The sequence below is a fragment of the Natator depressus genome, chromosome 1, assembly GCF_965152275.1.
Source record: "Natator depressus isolate rNatDep1 chromosome 1, rNatDep2.hap1, whole genome shotgun sequence".
Taxonomy (NCBI): Eukaryota; Metazoa; Chordata; order Testudines; family Cheloniidae; genus Natator; species Natator depressus.
The window spans coordinates 261,241,082-261,268,467 of NC_134234.1; the positions used below are offsets into that span (position 1 = coordinate 261,241,082).

The 27,386-nt window shown below is 44.8% G+C and overlaps 2 protein-coding genes across 3 annotated transcripts; both read right to left on the minus strand.

Moving 5' to 3' along the window:
- Positions 1–203: 203 nt before the first annotated feature.
- WBP11 (WW domain binding protein 11) lies at positions 204–14,663 on the minus strand. Its single transcript, XM_074941787.1, has 11 exons — positions 14,548–14,663; positions 13,895–13,926; positions 11,993–12,086; positions 11,288–11,484; positions 9,018–9,151; positions 7,993–8,192; positions 6,327–6,518; positions 5,534–5,635; positions 4,487–4,798; positions 2,289–2,471; positions 204–1,437 (listed from the first exon to the last, which is right to left on the minus strand). The coding sequence occupies exons 1-11, from the start codon at positions 14,609–14,611 to the stop codon at positions 1,019–1,021; spliced, it is 1,929 nt and encodes a 642-aa protein (XP_074797888.1). The 5' UTR covers positions 14,612–14,663; the 3' UTR covers positions 204–1,018.
- Positions 14,664–20,304: 5,641 nt separating this feature from the next.
- On the minus strand, positions 20,305–26,097 carry SMCO3 (single-pass membrane protein with coiled-coil domains 3). Of its 2 annotated transcripts, none has more exons than XM_074950827.1 (2): positions 26,003–26,097; positions 20,305–22,090 (listed from the first exon to the last, which is right to left on the minus strand). In XM_074950827.1, the coding sequence occupies exon 2, from the start codon at positions 22,074–22,076 to the stop codon at positions 21,399–21,401; it is 678 nt and encodes a 225-aa protein (XP_074806928.1). In that variant the 5' UTR covers positions 22,077–22,090; positions 26,003–26,097; the 3' UTR covers positions 20,305–21,398. The 2 variants fall into 2 exon arrangements, with proteins under 2 accessions (XP_074806928.1, XP_074806936.1); XM_074950835.1 differs by lacking the exon at positions 26,003–26,097 and adding an exon at positions 25,021–25,186.
- Positions 26,098–27,386: the final 1,289 nt, after the last annotated feature.

Sequence of the window (27,386 nt, forward strand, 5' to 3'; positions counted from 1 at the left end):
GTTGCAAGCTCCACATTTTAGGTCTCAAAATAACATGTTCCACCCGCAAAGGTTGATTATAAATTACAAGTGAGGGTTATAAATGATACAGCGAAGTACAGGTGTTGACACATACAGTTTCAGTATGTTTGCTCACAACTTCATAAAGCAATTTTTTTAAAAGATAGTACTTAATTCAAAATCTAGCCAGGTGCTTCTTCCATGAAGTTCAGTGCAATAATCCCTCCCTAGGAGCTATGCACAGCCTTTCCCCTAACTGCATTAATACAGATACCAGATCACAAGAAGACAAGTGTTTTAGTACATCAAACATTTATTGTTTTCATGAGACACACTGAAGTCTTCCCTGTCAGCAGGAAGCCAACAAGTTGACTCTGGAGGGGACAGGGTGCAAAACTCCCATAAAGTATATGCAGCAAAATACCTTTTTGATAACCCCCTTGCAGGAAGTGATCAATCAATCTCACTGCAACTAAAAACACAGTATTACAAAATATTTACAAAAGACAACCAAAATGGAACATAAAAACTTAATGACCAGGTGTGTGTATGAAATGTTGCCAACGTATTTCCAGTACCTCAGGAGTTTATTCTAGCACCCTACCCAAAGCATTCAGAGGGTGAAAAGGTTCCAGTGGGAGTGCCAGACACACTCGTCTTTCAGTACCAGTGTCCCGCAAAATAGAAGACCGACCCAAGAAAGGTTCCATCATAGTGTCATTTCTGGATTTTAGTCTCCTCCCACAAAGAGGACAGAAGTGGCAATTCTGGCTCTGAAAGGAAGGCCCCCACCAGAACCTGACTGCAATGGTGTCTATTCTGAGCCTGTTGGTAAGTTAACCTGTGGGTAGGTGGAATATTCTATCACGCAACCCCCCTCCCCACACACACACTGAAGATGGGGCAGGGGGGTGGTCTCCTTCAGTAACTGGGTCTATTACAGGAAATACACCTCCCCACCATACAGTAGTCTGATTTGAGCTCAGCAGGTAGGAGGGTTGACCGGGATGAGGATACGTCACAGTAGCCCCTCCATTTCCTTCATGAAGGCTTCATACACATCATCCTTAGTCTGCACAGAGACAGGGGCAGAGGAGCCAACCTTAGGGGTTGCTTTGGTTAATTGGAGAGCAGGCTCATCATCGTGTTTTCTCTGGGAGACAGCAGAAGCCCCCTTATTCTCACGTCGCACTCGCAGGGCAGTGGGCACAAAGCGGGTGATCTCTGCTTTGGGGTTGGTAATTTGCGGCTTGGCACTGATTGTGGCTGTGGCTTTCTTCTCAATGGTAGCTCCACTGGTGTCATCCGCCTTGGGGCGCTGGATCAGACTGGGTGGGGCACTCAGCACTCCTGGGTTTGGAATGGGAGCCGGCGGGAAAAGCCCTGGTGGAGGCACCAGAGGTGGACGCAACATGCCTGGACGAGGAGGAGGGATACCTGTGGACGGAGGGACAGAAAGTTTGAGCAAGCGGAAACAGCACTTGGAAACAATCCAGAGAAAGCTCGTAAGTTGGAGGCAGGTCCCCCGAGTTAGAAGGTAATCTTACAGAAGGTAATCTTACAAATTGTTTTCAAGCCCCTCAGCATCAGATTGTTCTCCATCAGGAAGAATGTGCACACACGTTTAGGAAATTCTAGACAGGCACTGTGGCTTTGTATGGAGGTTAAGGCCCCTGTGTATTCCCCTCCCTTGAATTGCTATATATATCCAGTGCTAGAGCACAATGGACAACCTCCCATCATGTGTATAAGAATTTCAGAACTATCAGCAGCATGTGACCAGTGGGGCGTAAATAGTCCCTGCTTCAGGAGTGGACAGCTGCAGGGACTGTCCTTTTGTTCTGTGTTTGTACATAGCCTAGCACAATGTGGTCCTGGTCTATGACTGGGGCTCCTAGGCCCCAAGAAAATACAAATAATAATGTGAATTCTAACAGGGAGGTCAACACAAGAGGCAATCTGGAACAGATCTGTGATATAGTACAATGAAAACAAATTCTGACATAACGGGAATTCAGACCTCCAGGTACAAGAACAGCAGGGACTTAGTCATTGTCGTTAAACGGAAAGTAACAACTCCAAGGGACCTGCAATGGAGGGGAACAGGTTATGCCACCCAATGCCGTGCTTGTAGTAATGTAGCCTGAATGTAGGCACATAAGTAGCATGGGACTGTCTGAGGCCAGGGTACCGGGGAAGAATGTTTCCCCATACCACATGTACTAACTCAAGCACCAGTGGGAAAGTTTAAAATGAAATACACATAATAAGGAAGCAGAAAAATTTACCTGGTGGTGCTGGAGGTGGCAAACGAGGTGGGGGTCCACGTGGGGGTGGGCCGGGTGGCAGACCTGGAGGTGGGCCTGGTGGAGGACCAGGGGGCCGACCAGGAGGAGGTCCTGGTGGTAAGAGTCGTGGTAAAGGCCCACGCAGACCTGGCAATCCTGGAGGTCTCAGGAATGGAGGAGCCCCTGAAAATATACACACAAAACAAAGGCAACTTAACTCATGGGCGGAAAAACATTGCATCATGTAATCTCAAACAGCACCTGATTAAGGGGAGCGGTCTCCAATATCAGCCAACCCTCTACATAACTGATCTTCTCGTCTTATGGTTTCTTAACCCCTTATACAAAGGCTATGCCTATACTATGCGTACAGATATTCACGCTTGCTCTCACTGAGCTAGTGAAAGCATAAACAGTAGTGTAGCCATGGTAGCATAAGTAGCAGAGGAATGGCTGAGCACGTATCTACCAGTTTCAGGCAGGTTTGTACTCAGCACAGCTCCTTCCTGCCTCCACTGCCACTACCTACGTTATCACAGCTACACTGCTATTTTCCACTAGCTCGATGAGCGCTAGCACAAATACGTATTCATGAGCAGGAGATTCACACCCCTAACTTGCAGTGTAGGCACAGCCACAGACAATGTGGTGTCTTGGCTGTTCAAGCCAAGTCACTTCTCTCTCTTCTCACCACAATCCTCCCTTCTGTTATCTTATTGGAGAGGCTCCAGTGCTGAGCTGTATTCCCAAGAACACAACATGCTGAAATGATCTTTCCAATGTGCAGGTATTTGAAAGAATCACTTCGACAAGCTGGTCCTGAACTAGAGTCATCAGAGATTTCCCGTTTGAAAAATGTGTCAAGATTACGTTAACGCCTATAATCCTGTCAAAATGACATTACCAGATTTTACCAATGTTTTATCCAGTCTGGTAGTGCCTCTTTGGCAATTGTGAAAGCCAGTTACTTGTGGGGATTTTATGCTTTCTTCTTGAGGTAACTGACTGTGCAATATATTAGGATGGAGGGTATTTACTTCCTGATCCCAAGTGGTCAGCTTTTGTCTTGAAGCATAAGAACTAAACCTGGCAGCCTCACGGATCTTAAGGACTGTCACTGAAGAGATCATTGCTCTTATAAAATAGATCACTTTTTGGAAATTTAATGAGTTAATATACTGCAGTATCAAATTCCACAGTTGCGTAAAAAGTGTCCTTTTCTCTATTGTGGCAACATCACAGATTGGCAAAAGGGGAAATCCTATTTCTCCTGTACAGATAGTGTTTACAGAGACATTCAAGTGATCCATATCACACCACATTCCCAAGATGCTGTATTCTAGTACCCCACTTCCTTTTCATGAGGAATCTGCAGCCCTACCCAGTAGCTGTCTGCGAGACTCTCTCCCCACCATGTGCTGCAGTGACATTTGAGAGAACAGCGAATGAGTCAACAATGCCTAAATTTAAATAACTGAAGATAACGACTTCAATGTAAGACCTTTCACTCTGGAATCTGCTTTCCCCACTGTCCTGGTAGAGTCAGACTTTGTTGATTTCATGGAAACAGTAAAAGTAGAGGGCTGTTGTGGGTTTGGGGTTTTTTTGTTTTAGGGAGGGTGAGAAGAGCAGAACTGAAGGACATGCCTTATATTTACTTATTAACATCATGTTTGTTATTCATTGTATGTGTGCACAGGAATAGCACTGGGCTCATGTTATATATTGTCCTAAATATACTAACTCTATCAAAGCCAACATTCTATTTAATGAAATTAGATGGCTAGAGAACAGGTTACAGAGATTTTAATTTTTAGGCTAATTTCTGCAATCCAGTTCAGATAGGTAGTGACCAAATCATTCCTCACTGATCTATGTGAAATAAGTCGCTGTCTCCCTCCAGTTGCAGGTAAAATAGGTGCTTACATTGCAAAACCAACATCGGACCAGGCACTAATTTGCCATCTGGCTCACTACCACTGAATAAGAATGGTATCAAATTTCCTTCACATAAGTATGTTTCCCTCTCCAGGTAAGGGTTGAAACACATTCAAAGGACAGTTTAAGGGAAGCCTGCACTGCCACTATAGCTGGTCAGGGAATAAAAAGCCAACTCTTGGTCTGCAGGATTGGGATTGGAACCTAATGCCTTTCAGCAGCTGCAAGTTAATTTAAACAAAAATACGCTAAGTGTTCACCTGGTGGAGGACCAGGAGGAAGACCAGTAGGTGGTCCTGGAGGCCTCAGGGGAGGGGCAGGGGGTGGTCCCAGAGGGGGAGGCCCAGTCATGGGCGGTGCCTGTAGCTGAGTTGGAGGAACAGGCTGTGGTGGTGGTTGCTGCTGTTGCTGTGGCTGAGAGGGTGTAGTAGATGATGACCCCGTCTCTGTACGAGACTCCTCCTTGCGTTGCTGCTGTGGTGTCTCTTCAGATTCAGAATCATCTTCATCCTCCTCTTCCTCCTCTTCCGAATATTCCTCCACTTCTCGCCCCTCCTCGGGGATTTCCTGACCTGAAGACACAGAAAAGACAAGACACATTTATAAATACGTACCATAGAAAAACTTGAGATGCAGGATCATCTCCTCCCCCACAAAAAGGTGATGGGGAGGAGGGAAGAAACTGGCCTCATTTAGCTACTATATAAAATAGGTAACAGGAACATAGTACAGCTCTCGCTGGCAGCACTACCATGGAGCACAGAAGGCTGTGCCATAACAACCCCATATTTTCAGGGGTTAACAATTCCTTCTGGGCTGAAATTTCTCTTGCATAACTTCACACAGCTACAGTTTGGGGATTTTTAGGGGGAAACCCGTGGAAAATTGGTTTAGCCCTTTGAATTATACAAAAGTAAAAAACTTTCACATTTTTTAAAAAAAAGGTGATTTTATATGAGCAGACAAATGAAACAGCTGACACAAGTGCAGTTCTTAATGAGGAACGAAAAACGAGCTCAAGTCTGGTTACCTTTATACATCTGAAGCAGCATCTTTTATGGGCATCTTAATCCTGAAAGGCTTTAGAATATTGAGAACATAGTAAAGTTGCCTCAAGGGATATATTACTTAAACAGCAACTCAGTTTTAAGTTCTCCTCACCTCCTTATTCCCCTTAAAAACAAATATTAATGTTTCATTAGTCTAAGTTATCTTCATTAAGGTTGAGAAATGAAGCAAGCAAAAACATTTTTTTTTTTTAAAAAGCTAAATATTTTGTTTACTAGCTAGGGAATTTATGTTCTCACCTGCCATTCGCAACATCATAGCCTGAAGTGGAGTCAGTTCTTTCATGTTCTTTTTCTTTTTCCGTGACTTCCCAGGCATGTCGGCAAACCGCACACTAAGCCCTGCAGAGATAAGCACAGGGAAAAGGGAGAGATCAAATATATACAAGAAAAGTTATTATTTGATGTGGATAGCAAATTAAATATCTTGTGACTCTTTTCAAAATGGTAACATAACATCGGTGTTATTTGCCTTATTACATTCTGCTAACCTAAAATTCCCATCAGTTTCAAATAAATAGTGTCCCTGACTTCCACTCAAATAGTTGAATGGATGGTTGATGCTCTTCTACAGTGAGTGAAGTAGACTGTCTTTGATAAGCCTGAAATTCAGTTATGTATCTTGTACAGTTCTTTTGAAAAGTCTCAAGTCATTAAAGTGTGGTTCTACTCTGACATGGAACTAAAAATTGCATTGTGGAGTTCCTTGTTTCTGACTCAATGCTCCAGGTCAAGTGTGTATATATTCTAACAAACCAGATAAATTTGAATACTAATGTTGCAACCTCAGCCTGGAATCTCAAATTCCAGCTGGGTGCTTTCTGACTCATTTATCAGCAGTAAAAAAATTCTGTAATAGGAACTTAGGTAATAATTTAGTTAGTTGAGCCAGAACAGAATTCAGTTTGCTCTCCTTTCAGCCTCATGACTATAGAACAAACAGAAATAAGAGCGTCACTTTTCAGGCTATGATGCAGTCCTATTTTCAGTCACTTTTCAGACTATAATGAAGTGGAATTCCCACCACACAAACCTGATTTCTTGTCTTCACCTTCCCTTTCATTTTCATTGTCACGATGCAGGAATTCATCGCCTTCGCTGTCTGCATCTGATCTGTCACTATCACTGTCATCACTACTGTCATCATGCCTGTCTTGATCCATGTCCTCAGGATACCCTTCATCTTCACTGGTACTGGAGGCATCATCATCGTGCCCTCGCTGACCTGAGAAGAAGAGAGTAGAATATCAGGAAGCAAAGCACACCAGCATGGAAGAATGAGAATATATGTCATCTTAGGTTTATTTCTATAGTTACAGAACCCATTCCAAACTCCATTCCAGTGAGGAACAGACATACATTGTTTAGCATTTATCCTTTCAGATCCCCCTCCAAGTGGAGAGTTAACTAGTTCTATTTCTGATAGAAGACAGTAATTTCATTTTGCTATCCAGGAATGGGGAGAGGGGAACAAAAGGAGGGTAAAATACACTCTAGGATGGAGATCTTATTTGAGGTTGTTTTGTTACTAATCCAATCAGCTATCACCGTTGCTTTTTTTTTTTTTGGCTACTGAACAATATCTGCACTCTAAAATTCACCAGTTCATTTCTATTTATCCATTTCTACCTTTCTGAATTTCTCTGGTCACTCTACTTTGTGCCTTTTCTAGTCCCCCAAGTCCTAATGTTATGTCTACGTAGCACTCCATTATGTGCATAAGCTGATAAACTTAGTTTCACTATGCAATATATGGAGGTCCAGTAGGAATTAAATGAAATTGGAAGGTCTAATTAGTTTAACTTCTGGTGCTACTAATCCTACAGGTGCTAATGAGAAACACTTTGGGTGGGAATGAAAGAACATGCACAACTTTTCTGAATGATGCTAGCTGGGGAGATTTTAAAATGCGGGATCCCACAATCTTGCAGCCATCAACCCTGGGGGCAGATTTCTCTCCCATTCAACAATGCACTAGTGTAAAACCCAGTATTTGAAAGTTATAACTTGAAACTTTGACATTTGATAAGGAAATGTAACTGATGTTAAATTAACTGACATTAAATTATGCAGCATACCAGCACCTCCCAAGAGGTTTAGGAGCATAATCATTTAAATGAAGGATGCTATCTCCAAAACTCAAGGGGCACACATCTGAGACATGAGACTTTTACTCACAGAAGTCTAAAATGGAAAATTCTCTCTCCCCCGGTAGGATAGTTTTTCAGATGGTTTTGTCCAATCACATGATGGCGTTTTCTATCATTTCCCTTAGGAAATTATTCTCTAGTGTATGAGATTTAACTATTAGTAGCAAAGGCTTATTGATATCCAGTCTCATTTCCCCCCTTTATTCAATTTCATTCCATTCCACTTAACTATAACCATCTAGACAGGTTCTTCACCTCAGAGGATTCAACACCCTTCAAACACTTGCAAATTTATCTTATCTTAGTTATTTGGCCAAGCTTTGTAGTTATTTCAATCTTTCATACAGTAAGAAAATTCTCTGTGAACCTACAGAAACCAGTCTCAGATAATACAAGCCTGCACATTCCTCCCAGTTAAGTCATAATGGCAATGCCAGTGCACACCACATTCACTGTAGCACTATCAGTGGAAGAGCAGACAGAAGTCAAGGTAAATCTCCAGTACAGGGATAACATGAGGACTGGGACAAAGGAGGAGCAGCTTTTTACCTATGTCAGGACTGTAAGAAATCTCTTCCTCTCGCCTCCAAGGGGCCATCTCTAAAGTGAAGCCCACTTTACGGCCATACATCTGTAGGACTTGGGGTGGGGGAGGCCCTGGAGGAGGTCCAGGGGGCTTCCGACCTGGGGGTAACCGTGGAACACCAAGTCCAGGAGGTGGAAGTACAGAAATGGGCCGGACTGGAGGGCTGGATATTAAAAAAAAAAAGTGTAAAGGAGATAAACACAAAAATCTGTCCCAGTTCTTCACAATCACCTTCACAGCAACCATTTAGACAATGATCCAGCTGTTCCTGTCCTAAGTGCTATGAAAATACATTAGAAATTTACAAAAACAGAGTAAGGCATGGTCCTTGCCCAACGAATTTATGAACTGACTCAAAAAAAGAGGTCACCAATTAAAGGTGGGAGGGTTTGGAGACACTGCTGATGGACATTAGAGTTAAGAAAGCTTTATGGAAGAAATAGGCTTAAAGGAAGACAGAGGGAGAAGACTAAGGACAAGTGGGAACTGATGCAAACATAGGGGGCAAAATGAAGACACCATGAAGCTGACAAATAAAAGGATGCTAAGTAATCAGTAAGAGGAAAGGGAGAGCAGGAGGACATGAGACACACAGGCCAGATTAAGAGGTGAAATAGAAACTTGAATTTAACACAGCAGCAGACAAGAAGCCTATGAAAGTATTTACGACCAAAAGGGGTATTGCAGTGAGAACAGTGGGAAAAAAGAACTCTAGCAATGGAGCTGAAGGTGGACTAATGTGCAAAAGTAGATATGCAGGAAGACCAGACACACGCATCAGAGTCAATATGAGAGATGACCAAGGCACAAAGAAAGGTTTTAACAGCAAAAACAGAGGGGAAATACATACAGAATGAAGGATTCATCACTCCCTCAGAACTTCCAATTCCCCTCTCCCAAACATCACTTCTATCAACAACCCTCTATACCCACCTGCAACGCATGGGTGTTCAGCATTTATTACCCCTCCATGACACTTCCCTCTTACCCATAGGCTGATGTTTTCTTGAGGATAGAAGGTGGTTGAGCCCCAGGTAGGGGGATGTCCTGTATAAGGATGTTGGAGGGGGCATGAGGCATGTCTGGCAGGGGTATACTCTCCACCTCAACGTGTTGTGCATTCTGCAAGAAATACAAACAACAAACAGGTTAATCTCTTAGGAGGCAGAGGGAAGAGGATCACATGCACACTCCTCACTTTATAGAATATAGAGGGTAAGGAGTCAGTTCCTTCCCTCATAAAAATGGTTATTTACAAGGGTGCCTGTCCAACTGGTATGTCACTCTTTGTCTTAGACCCCTGAATGAACATTTGGAGAAACAGATCACGAGCATAAGATATTAAGGCCTCTTTGGTCAAAGGTAACACACAGAGCTCAGCTAGCGGAAAACATTTCCCCATTCAAATAATCAAAACCTGATCAAGCTTATATTCCTCTTAAGATACTTAGCCCTACACAACAGTTAGGTCGACATAAGGCAGTTTATGTCGACCTATGTCAGTGTACACACTGCCACCTTCCTCCCTCCAATATTAAGTGCCCTCCTACATAGGCATAACCCCACCTCCAGGAAAAGCATAAGACTTTAACAGAAGCAGTTAGGACAACACAGTGTCCTTGTAGACCAGGGGTGGGCAAACTTTTTGGCCCGTGGGCCACATCGGGGTTGCAAAACTGTGTGAAGGGCCGGACAGGGAAGGCTGTGCCTCCCCAAGCAGCCTGGCCCCCGCCCCCTCCCAATTCCTGCCCCCAACTGCCCCCCTCAAAATCCCGGACCCATCCAACCCCCCCACCCCGCTCCTTGTCCCCTGACCACCCCTCCCCGGGACCCCCACGACTAACCACCCCCTCCAGGTCCCCACCCCCTGCTCCCTGTCCCCTGACAGCCCTGCCCCCTGACAGGTCCCCCCGGACTTCCACACCTATCCAACCGCCCCTCTTCCCCGTCCCCTGACCGCCCCCACTCCCCCCCCCCCGAACCTCCTCCCCATCCAACCGCCCCCTGCTCCCTGTCCCGACTGCCCCCCAGGACCCTCTGCCCCTTATCCAACCCCCATATCATGCCGCTCAGAGCAGCAGGAGCTTGCAGCCCCACCAGAGCCAGCCATGCCACTGCCCTTACCAGCAGGAGCAGCAGGCCACAGTGCTGGCAGCGTGGCGAACTGAGGCTGCAGGGGAGGGGGGACAGCAGGATAGGGGCTGGGGGCTAGCCTCCCCGACTGGGAGCGCCGGGGCCGAGCAGGACGGTCCTGAGGGCCGGATGTGGCCCGCAGGCCGTTGTCTGCCCACCTCTGTTGTAGACACTGTCTGTCTTACATCAGCTGTTGGCTGTCATTCTTGTCAATGTCTGGCTCTGTGCTGGAGCCATGAAATTGACAAGACTGTCCTCCTTTCTTCCAGTCAGGCTACCCCCTGGGTCCAGGCTCCCCACTCCCAGCTGAGCTGCTACCCAGGCTCCCTGCTGGGCTGCTCCAGGAGTCCTGACTCCCAGGCTCCCAGCAGGGAACAGAGAACCGTTTGTGTGTGGGGGGGGGGGAGGGTGGGGGAGGGGGCGCAGAGTGGAGCTGGTGGGGAGCCTGTGGGGCCGCCAGGCACCCGGTGGGGAGCTGCAAATGGAGCTCAGAGCCCGACTCTCAGCTCCCCATACTGCATTAGGTTGGTGGAAGCAGTCCTGGCGAGGACGCACACCACTGACTGAAGGAGGGTAGTGTGGATATGAAACACCACTGTAATTACTGTGGTGGCTGTAAGTCAACCTAATATAGGTCGACTTAAGTTTTTAGTGTAGACATGCCCTTAGTTCCCAAACAAAGATATACCGTAGGCAAGAACACCATGTCCTTCCAGAGTACCTGGGAAGCACTCATTATAGGAAGGATTTATAGTTGACTGGGACAGAGCTTAGGGACTCAGATACTAGAGCAGAAACACTTATAAATAAATGCTGAGAGACACGAATTACATGCATACAAACTTAAGAGGGTTTTTAAACAAAATCAGCTTCATTCATGTTCCAAAAGACATATCTCACAAGCCAGGGTATGCAAGATAGTTAGGGCTTCCATTGTAAAACCATTCCAAAACCATCCTTCCCTGTAAATATAGTACATCACAGGGATACTGAGGACATATTGATGGTTCATCATGTCCCTGCTAAAGTACTATGCCTGAGAAGGCAGCCAAGGTGCAGGGTATGCAGCTTGGTGAAAATACCCAATGTGGCAGGGACTGAGGACCAAGTATGCAACAATGTTACCTTGACAGCATCGAAGTATTGGCTGAGCTGCGATCTCTTCTGCTCATACTCCACTTCCAGCTTGCGCAGTTCTTTGTAGATGTCAGGATTCTCCTTCTCGTAGAGCCGCAGAATTCGCTCAAAGGTCTCACGCAGCTTCTTACGCTTGTCCTTCAGCACCTTCTCATTAAGTTGTGGCTGCTGTACTGGGTTAAACTCTGATCCGGGAGAGCAGGACCAAGGCAACAAACAATTCCAAAAAGGAAATTATAGGGGAGACTTGCAACAGAAGCCATGATTACCCAACTGCATATACTGCACACATGTTCAATATAGCAACCTCTGGAGACAATGACAGTGACTATCTGAATCAGCTTTCCATCAAGTCTCCAGAGCCTTAAGGGGGTTGTCTCCTTTTTCACAGCAATTAGAGACAATATGTCTATCCTTCTGTCTTCCAAAGGAACGTCTAGCCATCCAAAATTCTCCAATATCCAATTACCTTGAAAAAGTTCATCATCTATTCCCATTCCAAGAACCATTTACCCACTTTCCTTCTCCAGACCTTCTAACAAGCAAAAGCCAGTATTTAGCAAAGTTTCTGCACTTACAACCCACGTAGTCCCTCCATTAACCCCTAAACCCATCTTGTCCCATCTCTCAATTCTCACCTCCCATCTCTCCTCTCACTCTAAATGCAAGTCCCTCTAGATGGTACCCACTCACCCATCTCATCCAATTTTTCCATGTCCCGAATGATTTGTTTGGGATCTTTCATCTTAAGTACAGCTGCTCGTACCATCATCCGCTGCTTCTTGTTCTGAGAAGGTCAGAGAATAAAGAATTAGGAATAGTGCTGTTGTTCTAGGATAAATAGGGGAACAGATATAATCTATGGTATCACACATTTCTCTTTTTAGTTCAGGTTTCTGGGACTTCTAAATGTGCTCAAAGAACTCCCCCAGGAAAGAGAAATAAATTCATCCATTCTTTTCAAAGTGCTTTACAAATGTTAATCACTCCACACCACCCTATAAGGTCCATTTTAAAAGTGAGTTAAGCAGTGGCTCTGAATCTTTCCAGACTACTGTACCCCTTTCAGGAATCTGATTTGTCTTGCATACCCCCAAGTTTCACCTCACTTAAAAACTACTTGCTTAGAAAATCAGACATAAAACTACAAGTGTCACAGCACACTATTACTGAAAAATTGCTTACTTTCCCATTTTTACCATATAATTATAAAATGAATCAACTGGAATCTAAATATTGTACTTACATTTCAGTGCAATATAAACAAGTCATTGTCAGTTATGAAATTTTAGTTTGTACTGACTTTGCTAGTTCTTTTTATGTAGCCTGTTGTAAAACTAAGCAAATATCTAGATGAGTTGATGTACTCCTGGAAGACCTCTGTGTACCCCCAAGGGTACGCATATCCCTGGTTGAGAACCGTTGAATCACAGAATATCAGGGTGGGAAGGGACCTCAGGAGGTCATCTAGTCCAACCCCCTGCTCAAAGGAGGACTAATCCCCAACTAAATCATCCCAGCCAGAGCTTTGTCAAGCCTGACCTTAAAAACCTCAAAGGAAGGAGATTCCACCACCTCCCTAGGTAATGCATTCCAGTGCTTCACCACCCTACTAACAAAAATGTTTTTCCTAATATCCAACTTAAACTTCCCTCACTGCACCTTGAGACCATTACTCCTTGTTTTGTCATCTGGTACCACCAAGAACAGTCTAGCTCCATCCTCTTTGGAACCCCCTTTCACGTAGTTGAAAGCCGCTATCAAATCCCCCCTCATTTGTCTCTTCTGCAGACTAAATAATCCCAGTTCCCTCAGCCTCTCCTCATAAGTCATGCACTCCAGCCCCCTAATAATTTTTGTTGCCCTCCACAGGACTCTTTCAAATTTTTCCACATCCTTCTTGTAGCGTGGGGCCCAAAACCGGACACAGTACTCCAGATGAGGCCTCACTAATGCCGAATAGAGGGGAATGATCATGTCCCTCGATCTGCTGGCAATGCTCCTACTTATACAGCCCCAAAATGCCGTTAGCCTTCTTGGCAACAAGGGCACACTGTTTACTTATATCCAGCTTCTCGTCCACTGTAACCCCTAGGTCCTTTTCTGCAGAACTGCTGCCTAGCCACTCAGTCCCTAGTCTTTTAACAGTGCATGGGATTCTTCCGTCCTAAGTGCAGGACCCTGCACTTTTCCTTGTTGAACCTCATCAGATTTCTTTTGGCCCAATCCTCTAATTTGTCTGGGTCCCTCTGTCCCTATCCCTACCCTCCAGCATATCTACCACTCCTCCCAGTTTAGTGGCATCTGTAAACTTGCTGAGGGTACAATCCACACCATCTTCCAGATCACTAATGAAGATATTAAACAAAACCGGCCCCAGGACCAACCCTTGGGGCACTCCACTTGATACCGGCTGCAACATTCCTTTAAATTAATTGGTCAGACAACATTTTCCACAGAAAGAAAGTGACTCCTGAGGAGCCAACCATAAAGTCTGGATTCTACCTATTGTCTGAAGCCCATAACAGTTGGGAATGTGATGCATATTAGAATGGTGCTAGCCAGGTGTTCTTAAGGATGGTAATAGTGTCTTACCTTCTTCAGCTCCCTCTTCCGGGCCTCCTTTCCTGCAGAGGAGAGAAATGACTACTGGAGTCCTGTTTCTTAACCGCTTGTGATCTAAAAGCCAAATTTTATCCACCCCCACTTTTACAGTCTTGGATATTCGATTAGAAACAATCATATTTCATACCCATTACAGAAGAAAGACGGCGACAGATGGCCATACCGGCAACCCCACTCCTCCAAAAGCAGAGATATTTCTATACACGCCCACCTAATCGATGTAACAAGTTCTGGACTAAGCAGTCTTTTTGAAACAAGACTGTATGAATTTAATGCTCACTAAATGATTAACACCTTAGAAACTGAAATATTCTATGTACAGAATAGAAACAACATTTTTTTTTAAAAATCTACATTTTTGACAAACTTAAAACATTGCTAATAATAACCAGCTGAAGTATCTGATAGTGAGAGTTGATCTTTTTGCTTGTTTCTAGATGCTTATCTGACCATCAGAATCTTAGTAATTACATTAATACAGCAGGAATAGATCTGTGTAGTCGTTTCCTCCTCTAACTATACAATGCTTATGGATCTGACCTGACTCCCAACCAGCTTTCATTCCCATCTTTATCTCAGATGAATTAACCATGCTTACAACAAGAAATTTAGTGGATACTTACGGGCCTGGTCTGTAGGGTTCATGAACTTCCCACTCTTGGTGGAGGATGTTGATCTCCGCCCCATTTTGACCAATTTTTTTTTATTGCTTCTTTAAACTGGGGGGGGGGGGGGGGGTAGACACCTGAAAAAGAAAAAGCCACATCACACGCCATATGTAGTAGTCCGCATACTCCAATTCCTCCTCTTCCCCCTGCATTAGTGCTTGTTTTCCCAGAAACTCAAATGTCTATCGCCTCCCTAAATCCCAGCTCTCAAGAATGTACAGAATGCCACTGCAAAATCAGGCAAACATGCAAAGTCGCACAAACACACCATTCTGTCAGCAAATGACTACTGCATCTCATTCATTTCAATAAGCAAATGAAAAGTATAATGTATTTACTAGGGTTTCGCACACTTTGTTGCTTCTGTAATCAGAGTAGAGCCTTGCAACTCAACCTAAGCCCAAGACAACTACAAGTGTCAGGCCCAGGTCAGGTGTGAAAACAACCAGACCCTCCTGGGCTCATGTCTGCTCTGCAATGGGGTCAGCACAGCAGCGGCTGCATGCTCTGCTCCTGGTGGCCACCACCACCTCGCTGCACTGTGTGAACTGCAAAGTGAGCATGCTGAAGAGTCCAAGTGCCTGTCACTCTGCAGCTCACACACTGCAGCAGGACGGCCCACAGCTGCTGCAGCTCCAACAGCATGGGCAGGAGGAGAACAGCAGGGCTGATTCAGGTTTGGGGACGAATGTCAGGGTTGGGTTGGAAAATTACTCAATCCTCTAGGGCTTGGTCAGCTGGGTTCAGGCAGTAGGCCTGAGCAAACCTGTAGGGCAGAGCTCATTGCAAACACCATGGGCTCCTTGCATTCCTCCCTCTCCCCTTGCACCAACTCCTTGTATGCCATCATCTCATCCCTTTCTATTTCAGGGACTCCCTGAAACACTCCCAACCTCATGACAGGATCTCCAAGTGCCGTCCAATCCTCCCACTGCAGGGTTCTCCATTCTCCCCCTCACCAGGGGTTCAGTGTGATCTCCCATTTCACCCCCATGCCAGGAGTTCTGTGTCCCACATTCCCCCTTCCCTCATAACAGGGTTCCCCCTTCTTTGCACAGTTCTTTTCCACTGGCCTACATGCCATGGCTGTGTCCCCCTATTCTCCCCCCTTTATTACTGCTCTTCTCTCTGTCTGGGAGATAAATCACTCAGGATGTCAACATCAAATTCTATTGGGAGGATGGACAGAGAAGAGATGGCGTATTGTTATGTTGCAAGGTGTTAGCTTAATCGACGAGTTATTTAATCTGTAAACAACTACAGAGGTACCTGAAGCTGTAGGCAGCTCTGCTAAATCAATGGCAGAATCTCTGCATGTCCCCTTTCCCCTTCCTCAAAATCAATAGTGTTCTTCTGCCCACTGATATCTAGAACATTCCTTGAAATTTTAGAATTGATCCGATGTTCAAAAGTTAGTGTGTTCCATTAAACAACCATCCAAATGGAAACATGACATCCAGTTGAATCTAAGGCTGCACAAGCTCTGTGGTCCTGCTGCAGCCTACCACGTATACCTCTCTGTACACTCTTTCCATACATCCCGTACCAATCACTTCTCTATCACAAGGATACAAGTTTATCATCTGCTCTCCTTTACGTGAAGAGTCTCAAAAATGTGCATTGTTGAACATCTGGATTTAGAATTTTTCTTCATAAATTGTGTCTCTAGTACAAAGTGTGAAGATCTGTCATCATACTAACCTTTCCTCTTTTTATGCAAGTGCTCTAATTTGATTATCTGGAGCTATAAAGTTTGGATATGAAGACATGCTAGCTTGTGTCTAATGAAACTTTGAATCATCTGCCATGTAAAGATAATTATAATCAAATGACTGCCTTTAAGGTACTGAGCAGTGCACTAATGTGGCATTAGGTGCCCTGAGTATGTGAGCAGATTGGACCCTTACTGAAGAGCTACGAATGATTGCATTCAATATACTGGTTAATTCAGCATTTGTAAAATGCTTTTATCTGTACTGTCTGGCTATAAAGCGCCGTTAACAGCCATGCTTACAACTAAAGCAGTCTAGATTGTGTGTTCACTGATAAAATAAGCCATCTCTTATGGACAGTTAAGGCAGCACGAGTTTGATTTCTCAGACCATTCTTTCTCTAGCCAGGAACGCTACAGGGCGGGGAATTAACAGATTTATCTCTCTCACATAAGGGTCCCAAACTCTGCATTTCTCAGGTATGTAATACTGAGATCGACTCCCCCACCATCCCACTTCGAAAACCCTGAGGACCCCACCTTGTCTCGATATAGGACAGCTGGGTACGAGCCCCCTCCCTGTACAGACTCCAGGCCTGCAAGACATGAGGTCCGAGCCAACAATGAGCCTGAGACACAGATGCGGCTGGGAACAAGCCCTTGCTCTGCTGACCACAACCGGCTTCATGCCGATACCTGTGCCAGTCCCTAGCTACCCCGCTCCCACCGCCTGAAAACTTCCCCGGCATTGCGGCTCCTTCCCCCAGAGCCGCCGGCCTGGGCCGGGCCTGTGTGCGCCTGGGGGCCGGCAGAACCCCGCCTCCTACAGCTCCGCGATAACACACCCCTCCCCCTCTCTCCCGCGGGGCCCGGCAAGTCCCTGGGCTGCTCCTCTCCCCCGAGGGGGGGGGGGAGAGACTAGGGCAGAGAAGCAGCCCAGGGACCCGCAGAAGCACCGCGAGCGAGCGGTCGGTCGGTCGGTCTCCCACCCTGCTCTGCTCCTCTCACCCCTCTGAAGGGCGGGAGCCGAGCTCCTCTGCCTCGCTGCGGGGCGGCGGTTTCTACGCTGTACCCCCGGCTCCTCGCCTCGTCGGCATCGCCGCCATCTTGAATGGTCGCGGGCTGGACGCGCGCGCCACTTCCGCCCCGGAACCACCGGTTGGGCGCGAGAGTCTTAGAGGTGCCGGAAATCGGCCGCCGGAGCGTCGCCCTCCCCGGGCCGCTCTGGAACAGACCTCCTCAGGCTCGATGGTGCGGCGGCAGGAGGGAAGCGGGCTCTGCCGACCATTAGCCCAGTCGCCCGAGAGGGGGGTCACGTGAGGCTGCAGTGGGAGGGGGCGGTAACAGCGGAGGAGGGGGCGTGTCCCAGCTCTGGGCACGCCGCGAGGCTGCGCGGGCCGGCAGGCGCTGACGGGCTGGGGGCGGGGCTGCTTATGCCCCGCCTCCGGCTCCTGGGGTTACCAGACTGCGTGACCTTCTCTGAGCTCCCCGTGCCCCGCCCCTCATGCTGTCACCCGCCCTGCTCGTCGCCTCGGTCTCGCACAGCTCCTGCCCCCAGGTTGTGCTCGGTGCCCTGGTTGGGAGCCTTTGCCCTGCACCGCCTCTCCTGTTTTCCCAGCGCGTGAGCCCGGGCTTCGCTGAGTCCTCTGCTTCTCTGGCCCTTCGCACCAGGGGAAAGTGCTTTTGGTTTAATCCAGCCAGCCCCAGCTTCGGTGTAGACACGGGCTGCGCCGATAGGAGGCGTTCTCCTGCCAGCGTAGTTAATCCAGCTCCGGAGACGCTAGGTCCAGGGAAGAATTCTTCCATCGACCTAGGGCTGTGTACACGGGGCTGTGGATTTTCACTCCCCTGAGTGACACATCTGGGTCAACCTAACCTTTTAGTGCAGTCCAGGCCTAAATTGCAGGCACCAAATAGGCCTCCTGCTGGTTTCCTGCGCTTCTAATTTCTCCCTTCTCTGCTCCTACCGCCTAATATGTCCTGCCCATTCCAGGCCAGCACTTCCAGTGCCCACATGTGCTGGTTTCCCTCTCTTGCCCCTGGTGCAGACTAAATGTAGCTACATGTCATATTACCAACTCCACCCAGTCAAGAATCATGAGTCAGTTCTCCCACACACCCCCAAAAATCTTGAGATTGGTTTAAAATATAAAATGTTGGGTTCTTTTTATTTGCCTTATAGTTTTTGAACTTTATGCTGCACTTAAATAACTTTTTCATCCTTTCCTCCGAAGCCATGAGCATTAAAGCCTTCTTTGTTTTAAAGCTGAAATTCTTACATAATTACACATTTTCAGGAGCTGGGACTTTAAGAAAAACACCAAATGTTACAAGACTTGGCAGTACTGTTATATGGCAGGATGCTTTAAATGCCAGTAGCCACTTGTACCCTGATCTGCTCTCATCTTTGCTGCTAATAGGGAAGCTGAACTAATAGCAACATGGGGAAAATTTTACCAAAAAATAAAATCCTAGTGGTTACAACTATAATCTCCATCCTTCCTCCCCCCCCCCCCCCCCCCCAGTCCTCCCACAGGTACTTCCAATCTCTGTCATATGCCCTTTGTCCCTTCTTCATTCTCTCCCAATGACTTTTCCTTCCTTCCTCTCCATCCAGGGTTAGGTTGACCTAACTACTGTGGTCAGGGCACACATTTTTTCACAGCCCACAAAAACATTAAGTTTTAGTAAGGGGCCAACAGTCCCCTTACAAATAAAAATAACCACCCAAATTATACTTTTGTTGGATTTAGAAAGAAGAATTTGATAAATGTCTGGGCTAATTTACAGTTGACTTTAGCCTGTTTCAAGGTAAAGCACAAGGTTCCTCCTGTCTGGTTTATCTGCATATACCTCTGTGAGGTAGCTGCCTCATCTGGATCATGCAGGACTGCTGACCTGCCACAGGCCTCTGTGATGTCACTGCCCCCATGCTCCATATTCTGTGGGACAGCTTGCCTGCCACAACCTCTGATAGGAGTATTTCACAGAGATGAGCACCCTCTTCTCCCTTCTCCTTCCCCAGTGGATTTGTCTTTCCTTTTTTCCCACCATTGTCAAGGAAATATAGAAAGGTGAATGAAATTTTCTTTGTCTTTACATTTTTATAATTTTTACTGAGGATTTCCTAATGGTTTATGGTGATTTGTCTCCCGAGATAGATTGCTAGGTGTGTGTCTGTAGGTCCTCCCAATGCCCTTTTGCTGAATGGATCAGACAAACTGAAGTGTACACAACTGCATTGTCTTCTAGGGCTGCAGCCTACAGAGAAAATGAGACCTAGGAAAGGGAATGACAAGAGAGAAAAGGGAAGAGGGATTTAAAGAGAAGGAGGGGAGATAGAGGGAGAAGAAAAGATTAAAAAGTGGAAAAAGAGAATGGGAAGGGGATGAAAAGAGAAGGAGCTACTCTGTTACAATGTCCCCAATATAGTAGTTTTTCACAGATATGAGCCAGTTATTACTATTATAGAAAACCACTGCTAAGTATTAATGAATATTTCTGAATTGTTTGGTAACAATATCATATTTGTGGAGTATGAAAAGATGGACCTGTGTACAGCCCTGGAATCTTGTTCTTAGCATATGCACAACGTGCCTCAGGTGGCATGTGACCAGATTTCATCACCGAATTGGGTCTGCTGGTTGGATCATTAGCTTCCCTGGCCCGGGCCAGGTACTGATGGGGAGCGTGAGATGAACACTGATCTATAAATGATAATATATATATGCAGAGTAATTTATATACGGCATCCTATAATAGAGATTGTAATCTTTCCCTTAGTAAGTACTGTGAATTATATAGATGTGGTTTGATTTTTGAGATAGAAGGAACACGTACATATGCACTAAATCAGCCACACACAGGGAGGAGAACTCTCAAAACCTATAATGTATATTTCTAATTCATTTTAAATTACAATTTTTTGCAAAGAACAAAGCAAAGAAACAAATCACAGCATGTCAGAGAAAGAGAGAGAATACAAATCAAACTTTCTGCTCTAGCCTTTTGTTTACAAAGTATGTGAGTTAAGGACATTTAATTTTGTGCTATTCCTGTAATGATGTATGAAACTCAGAACTGTATTGAACAAACCCTCTGTATGCTCACATCACTATCCTGTGAATCACTTTAAAGGAAAATAAAATAAAATAGCATAACAAGTCCTATGATTTATAGGCCAACGATCCTGCAAACACTTTTGCATGTGTATAGTCCCAATGACCCTAATGGGACTACACACTTACACAAGATTAATTACATGTGTGTTTATAGGAGCAGGGCCATAATGAAGATACAAAAAGTTAGTAAGAGATACTGTAGATAAACCCCCCTGGAATACTAGAGCCAACTTCTCTTTACTACAGGGTTTAGGGAATTTTCCAAACCAAAATCTGTCAGGATTAGAATTTATTTTAAGATGGGCACTGGATGGCTCCACCAAACTGGTACAATAGTTACAGGAAATGGCAGTTAAATGTTCTTTGATCTTCCCCAATAAAGGTTACTGAAATAAGGTGCATCTACATTGGAAAGATTTGCCAATATAGGTATAGCAGCAAGTCCTCCTAGTGTAGATGCATCTTATTTCAGCAAAAACATTTATTTTATTTTATTTTATTTTATTTTATTTTATTGCCAGTATAACTACATCTCCACTAGGGTTCTTGTGGTATAGAAATGTCATTTAAAAATCATGTCCCTAACTGACATTACTAATCCAGCAAAACTGTCTCATGTAAACCTGGCCTTTTTCCAGACTGTAGAAATTAGTGATAGTTATGATGATGATGATTTTTGTACTTTGAGCATTTGGAAGTGAATTGGAAATAACTAACTTGGTTCACACAAGCTACCATACATCTGGAGCAGGTACTGTCATACACTACCTACTTGTAGTGGGCTTGAACCAATTACCTACTGGTATATTTCTGTGCCAATGTCCTGAGCCATCAAGGCCCCCATTTCCATGGCTATCTTATGTGCTGCTAAAAAAGAAGTAAGAGCACTCACTCTACCATAAAGAATCAGAAAAGTTAATATAAGCATAACTGGTGTGGTCATTGTGACAGCAAAAGAGAACATTAAAAGCCATTCATTTAATTTTACATTTCACCATAGATGTTACTTCAGTTATGGCACGCTGATATTTTTCTGAGGCTGCCTTAAATTCGGCCAGATGCTCCTCATAACTTTTAACAATTCCCAGAAGTTGATCCCTCTCAACTGCTCCCAGGATGGCCTGGAGGATCATGTCAATACCTAGCCCAAGAATGGCAATACCAATACCTCCAAGAACAGAAGCACCAATCTGGGCTAGCAGAGTGACCAGCTTATTAACAGCAATAATTATCATATTTGAGCCGATTAGTTTTACAGCTACCATACCAGCAATGGAAGTAGCTTCTCCTAGAACAATCGAAAAAACTTTGTGTGCTATTGCAATTTTCTCCATCTCTGGCTCTTTGATATCATAAAGCTTTTGGTACAGCTTTGGCTCTAGCATTTCCTTCATTTCTTTGTCAATCTTCCATACTTCCTGTTGGATCTCACTCATGGCTTGGATGATAATGTCACAGTTTTCCTTGATTGTGCCACCCTTTTCCATCTTAATCTGGGCAATTGTACACCCCAAGTGTGCATTCAGTACTGCAATCAGTTCATCCGTGGCATTGAAATTAACCAACATGCAGTCCAGCAGCTCCTGGTGCAGACGGATCACTTCTTGACGTCTCTTCGGGTTATCTGGGTAGAGGAGGTCACTCAGAGCCATTCTTCAGAGAAGAGCTGCAGAGAGAGGAAAAATAAGGTTTGTTACCATCTTTAAAACCCAGAACACTGGAAGGGGACTGGATTGCATTGGGAACTGGGATACAGAGCCTCTAGGTCAGTGATTCACTTTAGACCCAACAAGTCAAATCCAGAGGTGTGACTCAATTTGTCTTGAAGTAGTCTTAAAATGACATAATTTACAACTTCTGTATCTGTCCAACATATACATTACACCACAATAGACTTCCTTAAACTTTTACCTGCTTAGCATTGTGAACTGACATCACCTTTGAATTTAGCCCAATGAATGAATCTGACTGACTGCAAGGGAATTTGAGTAGGTATAAATCATGCCACCAATGGTCTAGAAGAGAGGAGTGTATCAAAAAAAGCAGCTCACAGATCAGTGTTATCACATATTTAAGGTAAAGTAGGCCAGTCCTTCCTGTAGCTTATTCCTTCTTCTGGCTCTTTGGTCCATACATTAAACTGACTTGAATCCCTTACACTTATTCACATATTAGCAAGTTGGTATAAAATAAGTCTAAGGGAATCTGAGAAATTCGAAGTCAAAACCTTGTTCTACACACAGTTTTTCTATCAGTGTAATAATTTCACATTACCAAAATAGTTATGACAGTAAAACCACTAGTGTGGACACAATTATACTGGTATAAAGGTGCCATGTAGCAGTATAGTTAGGCTTGGCAGGATTGGATAACAATGAATAGATGTTGCTAAACATTTCTTTCAGCTGACGCACTGAAATCAATGAAAAAATAGCCATTGGTAACAGCGCAAGTGCAGTTTACCCTCCCCTACCCCCACCCTGTGGCCCCAGGGATCAGGTGTGATTGGCTCTGTGGCAGTGAAGAAAGCCCTTTGCAGCCCCGCTGTCACAGCCCTGCTGTCACACCAGCTGGAAGTGCTGGGTCTGCGAGTCTCTTCTCTGCCCCAACAGGCCTGCAGCCTTTCCTGCACCTGGCCTCTCCAGGATTCGGGTGTCACGGGTCCTTTAGCAGCAAAGGGAGCCCTCTGCAGCCCTGCTATCAGGGTTCCCTGCGCCGCTTCAGGGCTGGTGTCGGTAACACCCAATCCCTGCAGTCACACAGTGTGAGGAAGACTGCGGTTCTCGTGGGACTGAGCAGAGTCCCAGCCAGGCCTGCAAGGAGGAGGAGTTGCCCCCAAGCTGCCATCCCCATGCAGGAGCCATTCAGAAGTAGGGTGGCCTCCCCCACACAGCTGAGAGCTCATCCTCCTCTTTGCAGCCCTGGCCAATGGTCTCTGCTCTGCCCTGCCAAGACTACAGCCTTCCCCGAACTTTGCGCCTACAGAGATGGGGTGTCACCGGCCTCACAGCTACCTCATAGACGTAGCGCTCTGCAGTCCTGCTGTCCTGGCCCCACTCACTCACCAGCCAGAAGTGCAGAGGTTATCCGGGGCAGGAACTGTTCAGCAGCACCCTGTGGCTTGGGCCTTGTCCTCCTTGCAGGGCCAGGGATCTCTGCTCTGGCTGGCGAGGACCACAGCATCCCTCACACCTTATGCACAGGTGTATTGGGCCCCTCGACTGCACAGGAAGCCCCCTGCAGCCCTGCTGTCACCACTGCCCTAACCCCAACCCTATCCCCCCTTCATTCCTGTAACTGTAAGAATAAACATTTTTTTTTAAAAATGAAAATCAATATTGTTGAAATTGAAAAAAAATAAATATTGAATTCTGCAGAGCCTAAGTTTTCCTGTTCCCAAAGGGGAATAAGTAATCCTGGAATAAGCACCTTTATACCAGTATTAGCCACAGTAGGGGAATGTATGGCTTTAACTATACCAGAATATTTAATATGGCACAACTTTTGTGAGTAGCCAAGGCCTAACTTATACTACCTTACACATCACCTAATATATCTCACTGTATTTTTGCCCTGATATTTAACCTAAATGTTCGCTTTCTTAATTTGATCTCAGTATTCCTGTTTATTTCCCTATCACCATAGAAATTTTCTCCATCCGTCAAATATCTGAAGATGGTTATCTTGTTGCAAATTTAGTTAGAGCATGCCGTTTAGGCACTGTCCATATTAAGGGGTGATGCTTAATTGCACTGCCCTAGTTGGAGCACCAGGAGGCATCCTGCCTCAGAGAAAAAATCTCTCTCAACTCCCCCTGGCCACAGGAGAGAACACATCCACTTCCACACCCTTTTGTGGGTAGCGACCTTCTCCCCATTGTGTGTCAGTCCTGCTCCAGTGCAATTGGTGGGAGTACTATAGCCCCATCTTCTCTCACACTTCTTTTGGGAATGCTGTGTGCCTGGGAAAGTAGGAACTGAGCAGACACTGCTCCCCTGACTGCAAGGTCTGCAATTCTGCCTGAGTGCACAGGCTGCTTGGCCTAACCACCGTAAAGGCTAGGCACAATCTGGCTCTAGTTATCACTTAACCAAGCTGTAATATATCATTTTAGCTCTTTCAATCTTTCCCTACAGGCTTCCCCCTAATAATTTGTGTTGTCCTTGTCTAAACAGTCTGTAGTTTGTCACTATTTTTCTAGCACTGCCCTAGAAGGGAGTATTATTCCCCTGCACCAAGACATGTTGCCTTTTTATATGCAGCCTGACACTTCTTGGCCTTTTTTGCTTCTGTGTTACATTAACAAATCATACCTACTATGCTATTCACCTTCATCCCTGGGTACATAGGTTTTCTGGTTTGTATTTTTGCATTATCCTCCTTCTCATTGACAATCTGGGTTTGGGGTTATTTTTGCCTGCATTTTTCCACTCATTTTGTTATTGGTGCTTAGATAATACAATGATAGGCACCTCACGAATATCTAAGATATGGTAGATCAGATAGCTATTTCTACTACTAGGCTCCTTCATATCATTTGGTCTGTCCTTACTAGTTTTTGCAACACTTGCCAATTTAGAATCAGCTGTCACCTACCTGGTGGTACTCCACTAGACGCCACTCCCTTCCTCAGCAGGTTGCATTGTTATATATCATTTTTTGAGTCGTCCTTCAACCAGCCTTCGATCCAAGTGACCGTGTTCAGCCACAAGCCAATTGGAATTTATATAATTAGTAACATTGTGTGGAAAATTTACACTGATCTATGAAAATCCAAATATTACATCTACTGCATTTCCTTCACACACTTCTTTTGAAGTTCTGTCAAAAAAAAATAAATAGGGCAATCTTTTCAACTCATGCTTCTTTTTCCTTTCAGGATGGAGGAGGTATTGTTCATGTACACTAGGAGTTTGTGATTTTGATGAAAAGCCGTGAACTGAACTGAAACAAAGCCTTGTGAAAGCGGGTATGATTTCTTTTCAATTCTGCCTGAGGAAAATAGAGAACAGGCTTCTTTCTTCCTCAGAGTGGTATTTGGGTCCTTTCCCTCTAATGAATTCTCTGTTAAAGGTTGTTGGTTAGTACTGTATTGTAGACATTTGGAGAGGATGAAATGTGCTGAATGGAGCACAACTATTGTATGCATCCGATGAAGTGAGCTGTAGCTCACGAAAGCTTATGCTCAAATAAATTGGTTAGTCTCTAAGGTGCCACAAGTACTCCTTTTCTTTTTGCGAATACAGACTAACACGGCTGTTACTCTGAAAACTATTGTGAATGTTATTAGTATAATAGAAATTTAAGAAGTGGAAGAGGCCTATTAGTTCATATTCTTTATTGCTGGCCAATCTAGGATTATTTCAGTTTATCCTATTATACCTCCTCTGAACATCATAACCCTCTCCCTCTTTGGCATTGACACTTTTCAGATGATGTTATATTACTCCTATAGTCAAACAGCCAAGCTGTCCATATATATTTGTTTAAATCTTTGTGCATACTATAAGTCAGCCTCTGCAGCCCAACATAAATATTTTTAAGGGATTCTACACAGCAAATCATAAAGGCTACCTACCTGCTTTTTAGTCAGAGCTCTGTAATCAGCTGTAGATGTGCAGGACAGTAAATTCTCTTTTCACTGGATTTCTCTGGCTGTTTCTGGTGGAATGTGATGACCTAGGTCTGCAGGGATTGTTGCTACAGTTGGGTCCTGTTGCCTGCCTGGTTTGTAGATTATTTTAGTGTAACACTGCTCTCTGGACGCTATACCCAGCCTCAGCTCATTGTTTCTCTGTCCCCCTTTCAATTTTAAAATTGTTTAGTTTATTTCATGTTGGTAAAACAATTTGATTCACAACCCTAGAACCTGCAGCCTTCTGTTTATGAAAGGAACAGGTACAGTACAAATTCATCTGCATCTAACACATGTTCCATCAAAAACATTTCTAACAATATATACTTCATAAACTTGAGTGCCCTGCAAACATAATCACAAACAGCTATGTGTTGTGCTGTAGCTGTAAATCTGTGAATTCCAAAAGAGAAGTCATGGGCAGTCCAACACAAATAGAAGAGTATATAGCACCAAATATATGCTTGGTAGTACAAACCCCTGTCGCAGCAGGGCAGCCTGTACTCCAACACTAATCCCATTTAAACTCCATGCTGGGAGTCTCACAAAAAGACAGACTCACGCCCGTGCATCACACTTTGGGTAGAGCGACCTCCTGCGTGTCAGATGCAATCTCCATGGCCACACCAACTGACAGACCCTTCCTCAAGTCAAAATGGATACATTCTGAGAATGAATGTCAAAATGGATACATTCTGTTCTATTGCCAGGTGAGGAAAGGTTAATCCATAATTTCCAGTTTGGTTTTCCTCTGAATGACGAGACATTGGTTCAATAGAGAATCAGGCACAAAAATCCCCTTGACATCAGAGTTTTGGGTGTGCAAGAAATCAGCACAGAGAGAGAATTCTAACTACATAAGCACTAATTTTGTGCAACATTCTGATTTCTGTTTTTATTTTAAAGTCTCGCATTCAAGTACTGACCAGGGTCATCTAGTTTAGATTGCAAGACCTGATGATATCACATCCCGAGTGGATGGAGGTGCAGGAATGTGCCTTTTCTTCTCTGACTGATATAGAGATACCATCACCTAAGCTTTGTTCCCTTTAAGCATTCATCCAGTTTGTGCAGGGCTTCCTGCCAAATTCAACTCCTTGATATTACATCCGTAAGGTTTCAGAGTAGCAGCCGTGTTTGTCTGTATTCGCAAAAAGAAAAGGAGGACTTGTGGCACCTTGTTAGTCTCTATGGTGCCACAAGTACTCCTTTTCTACATCTGTAAGGTTTCTGGTCAGTGCTAATCCTTCTGTTCTGGAGTCTTCGTCCTACAGGTTAGAATGTGATTGGCAATCATTTAACAAGAAATGAACAGTTATTCCTCCAT

Excerpts from the sequence above, each read along its gene's own strand:
- SMCO3 (XM_074950827.1), bottom strand. The coding sequence starts at position 22,076 with ATGGCTCTGAGTGACCTCCTCTACCCAGATAACCCGAAGAGACGTCAA.
- WBP11 (XM_074941787.1), bottom strand. The coding sequence starts at position 14,611 with ATGGGGCGGAGATCAACATCCTCCACCAAGAGTGGGAAGTTCATGAAC. Across the intron at positions 5,636-6,326 it reads AGGTGAAGACAAGAAATCAG|GGCTTAGTGTGCGGTTTGCC; the intron begins GTTTGTGTGGTG and ends TTATCTCTGCAG. Across the intron at positions 1,438-2,288 it reads GCCACCTCCAGCACCACCAG|GTATCCCTCCTCCTCGTCCA; the intron begins GTAAATTTTTCT and ends CTCCGTCCACAG.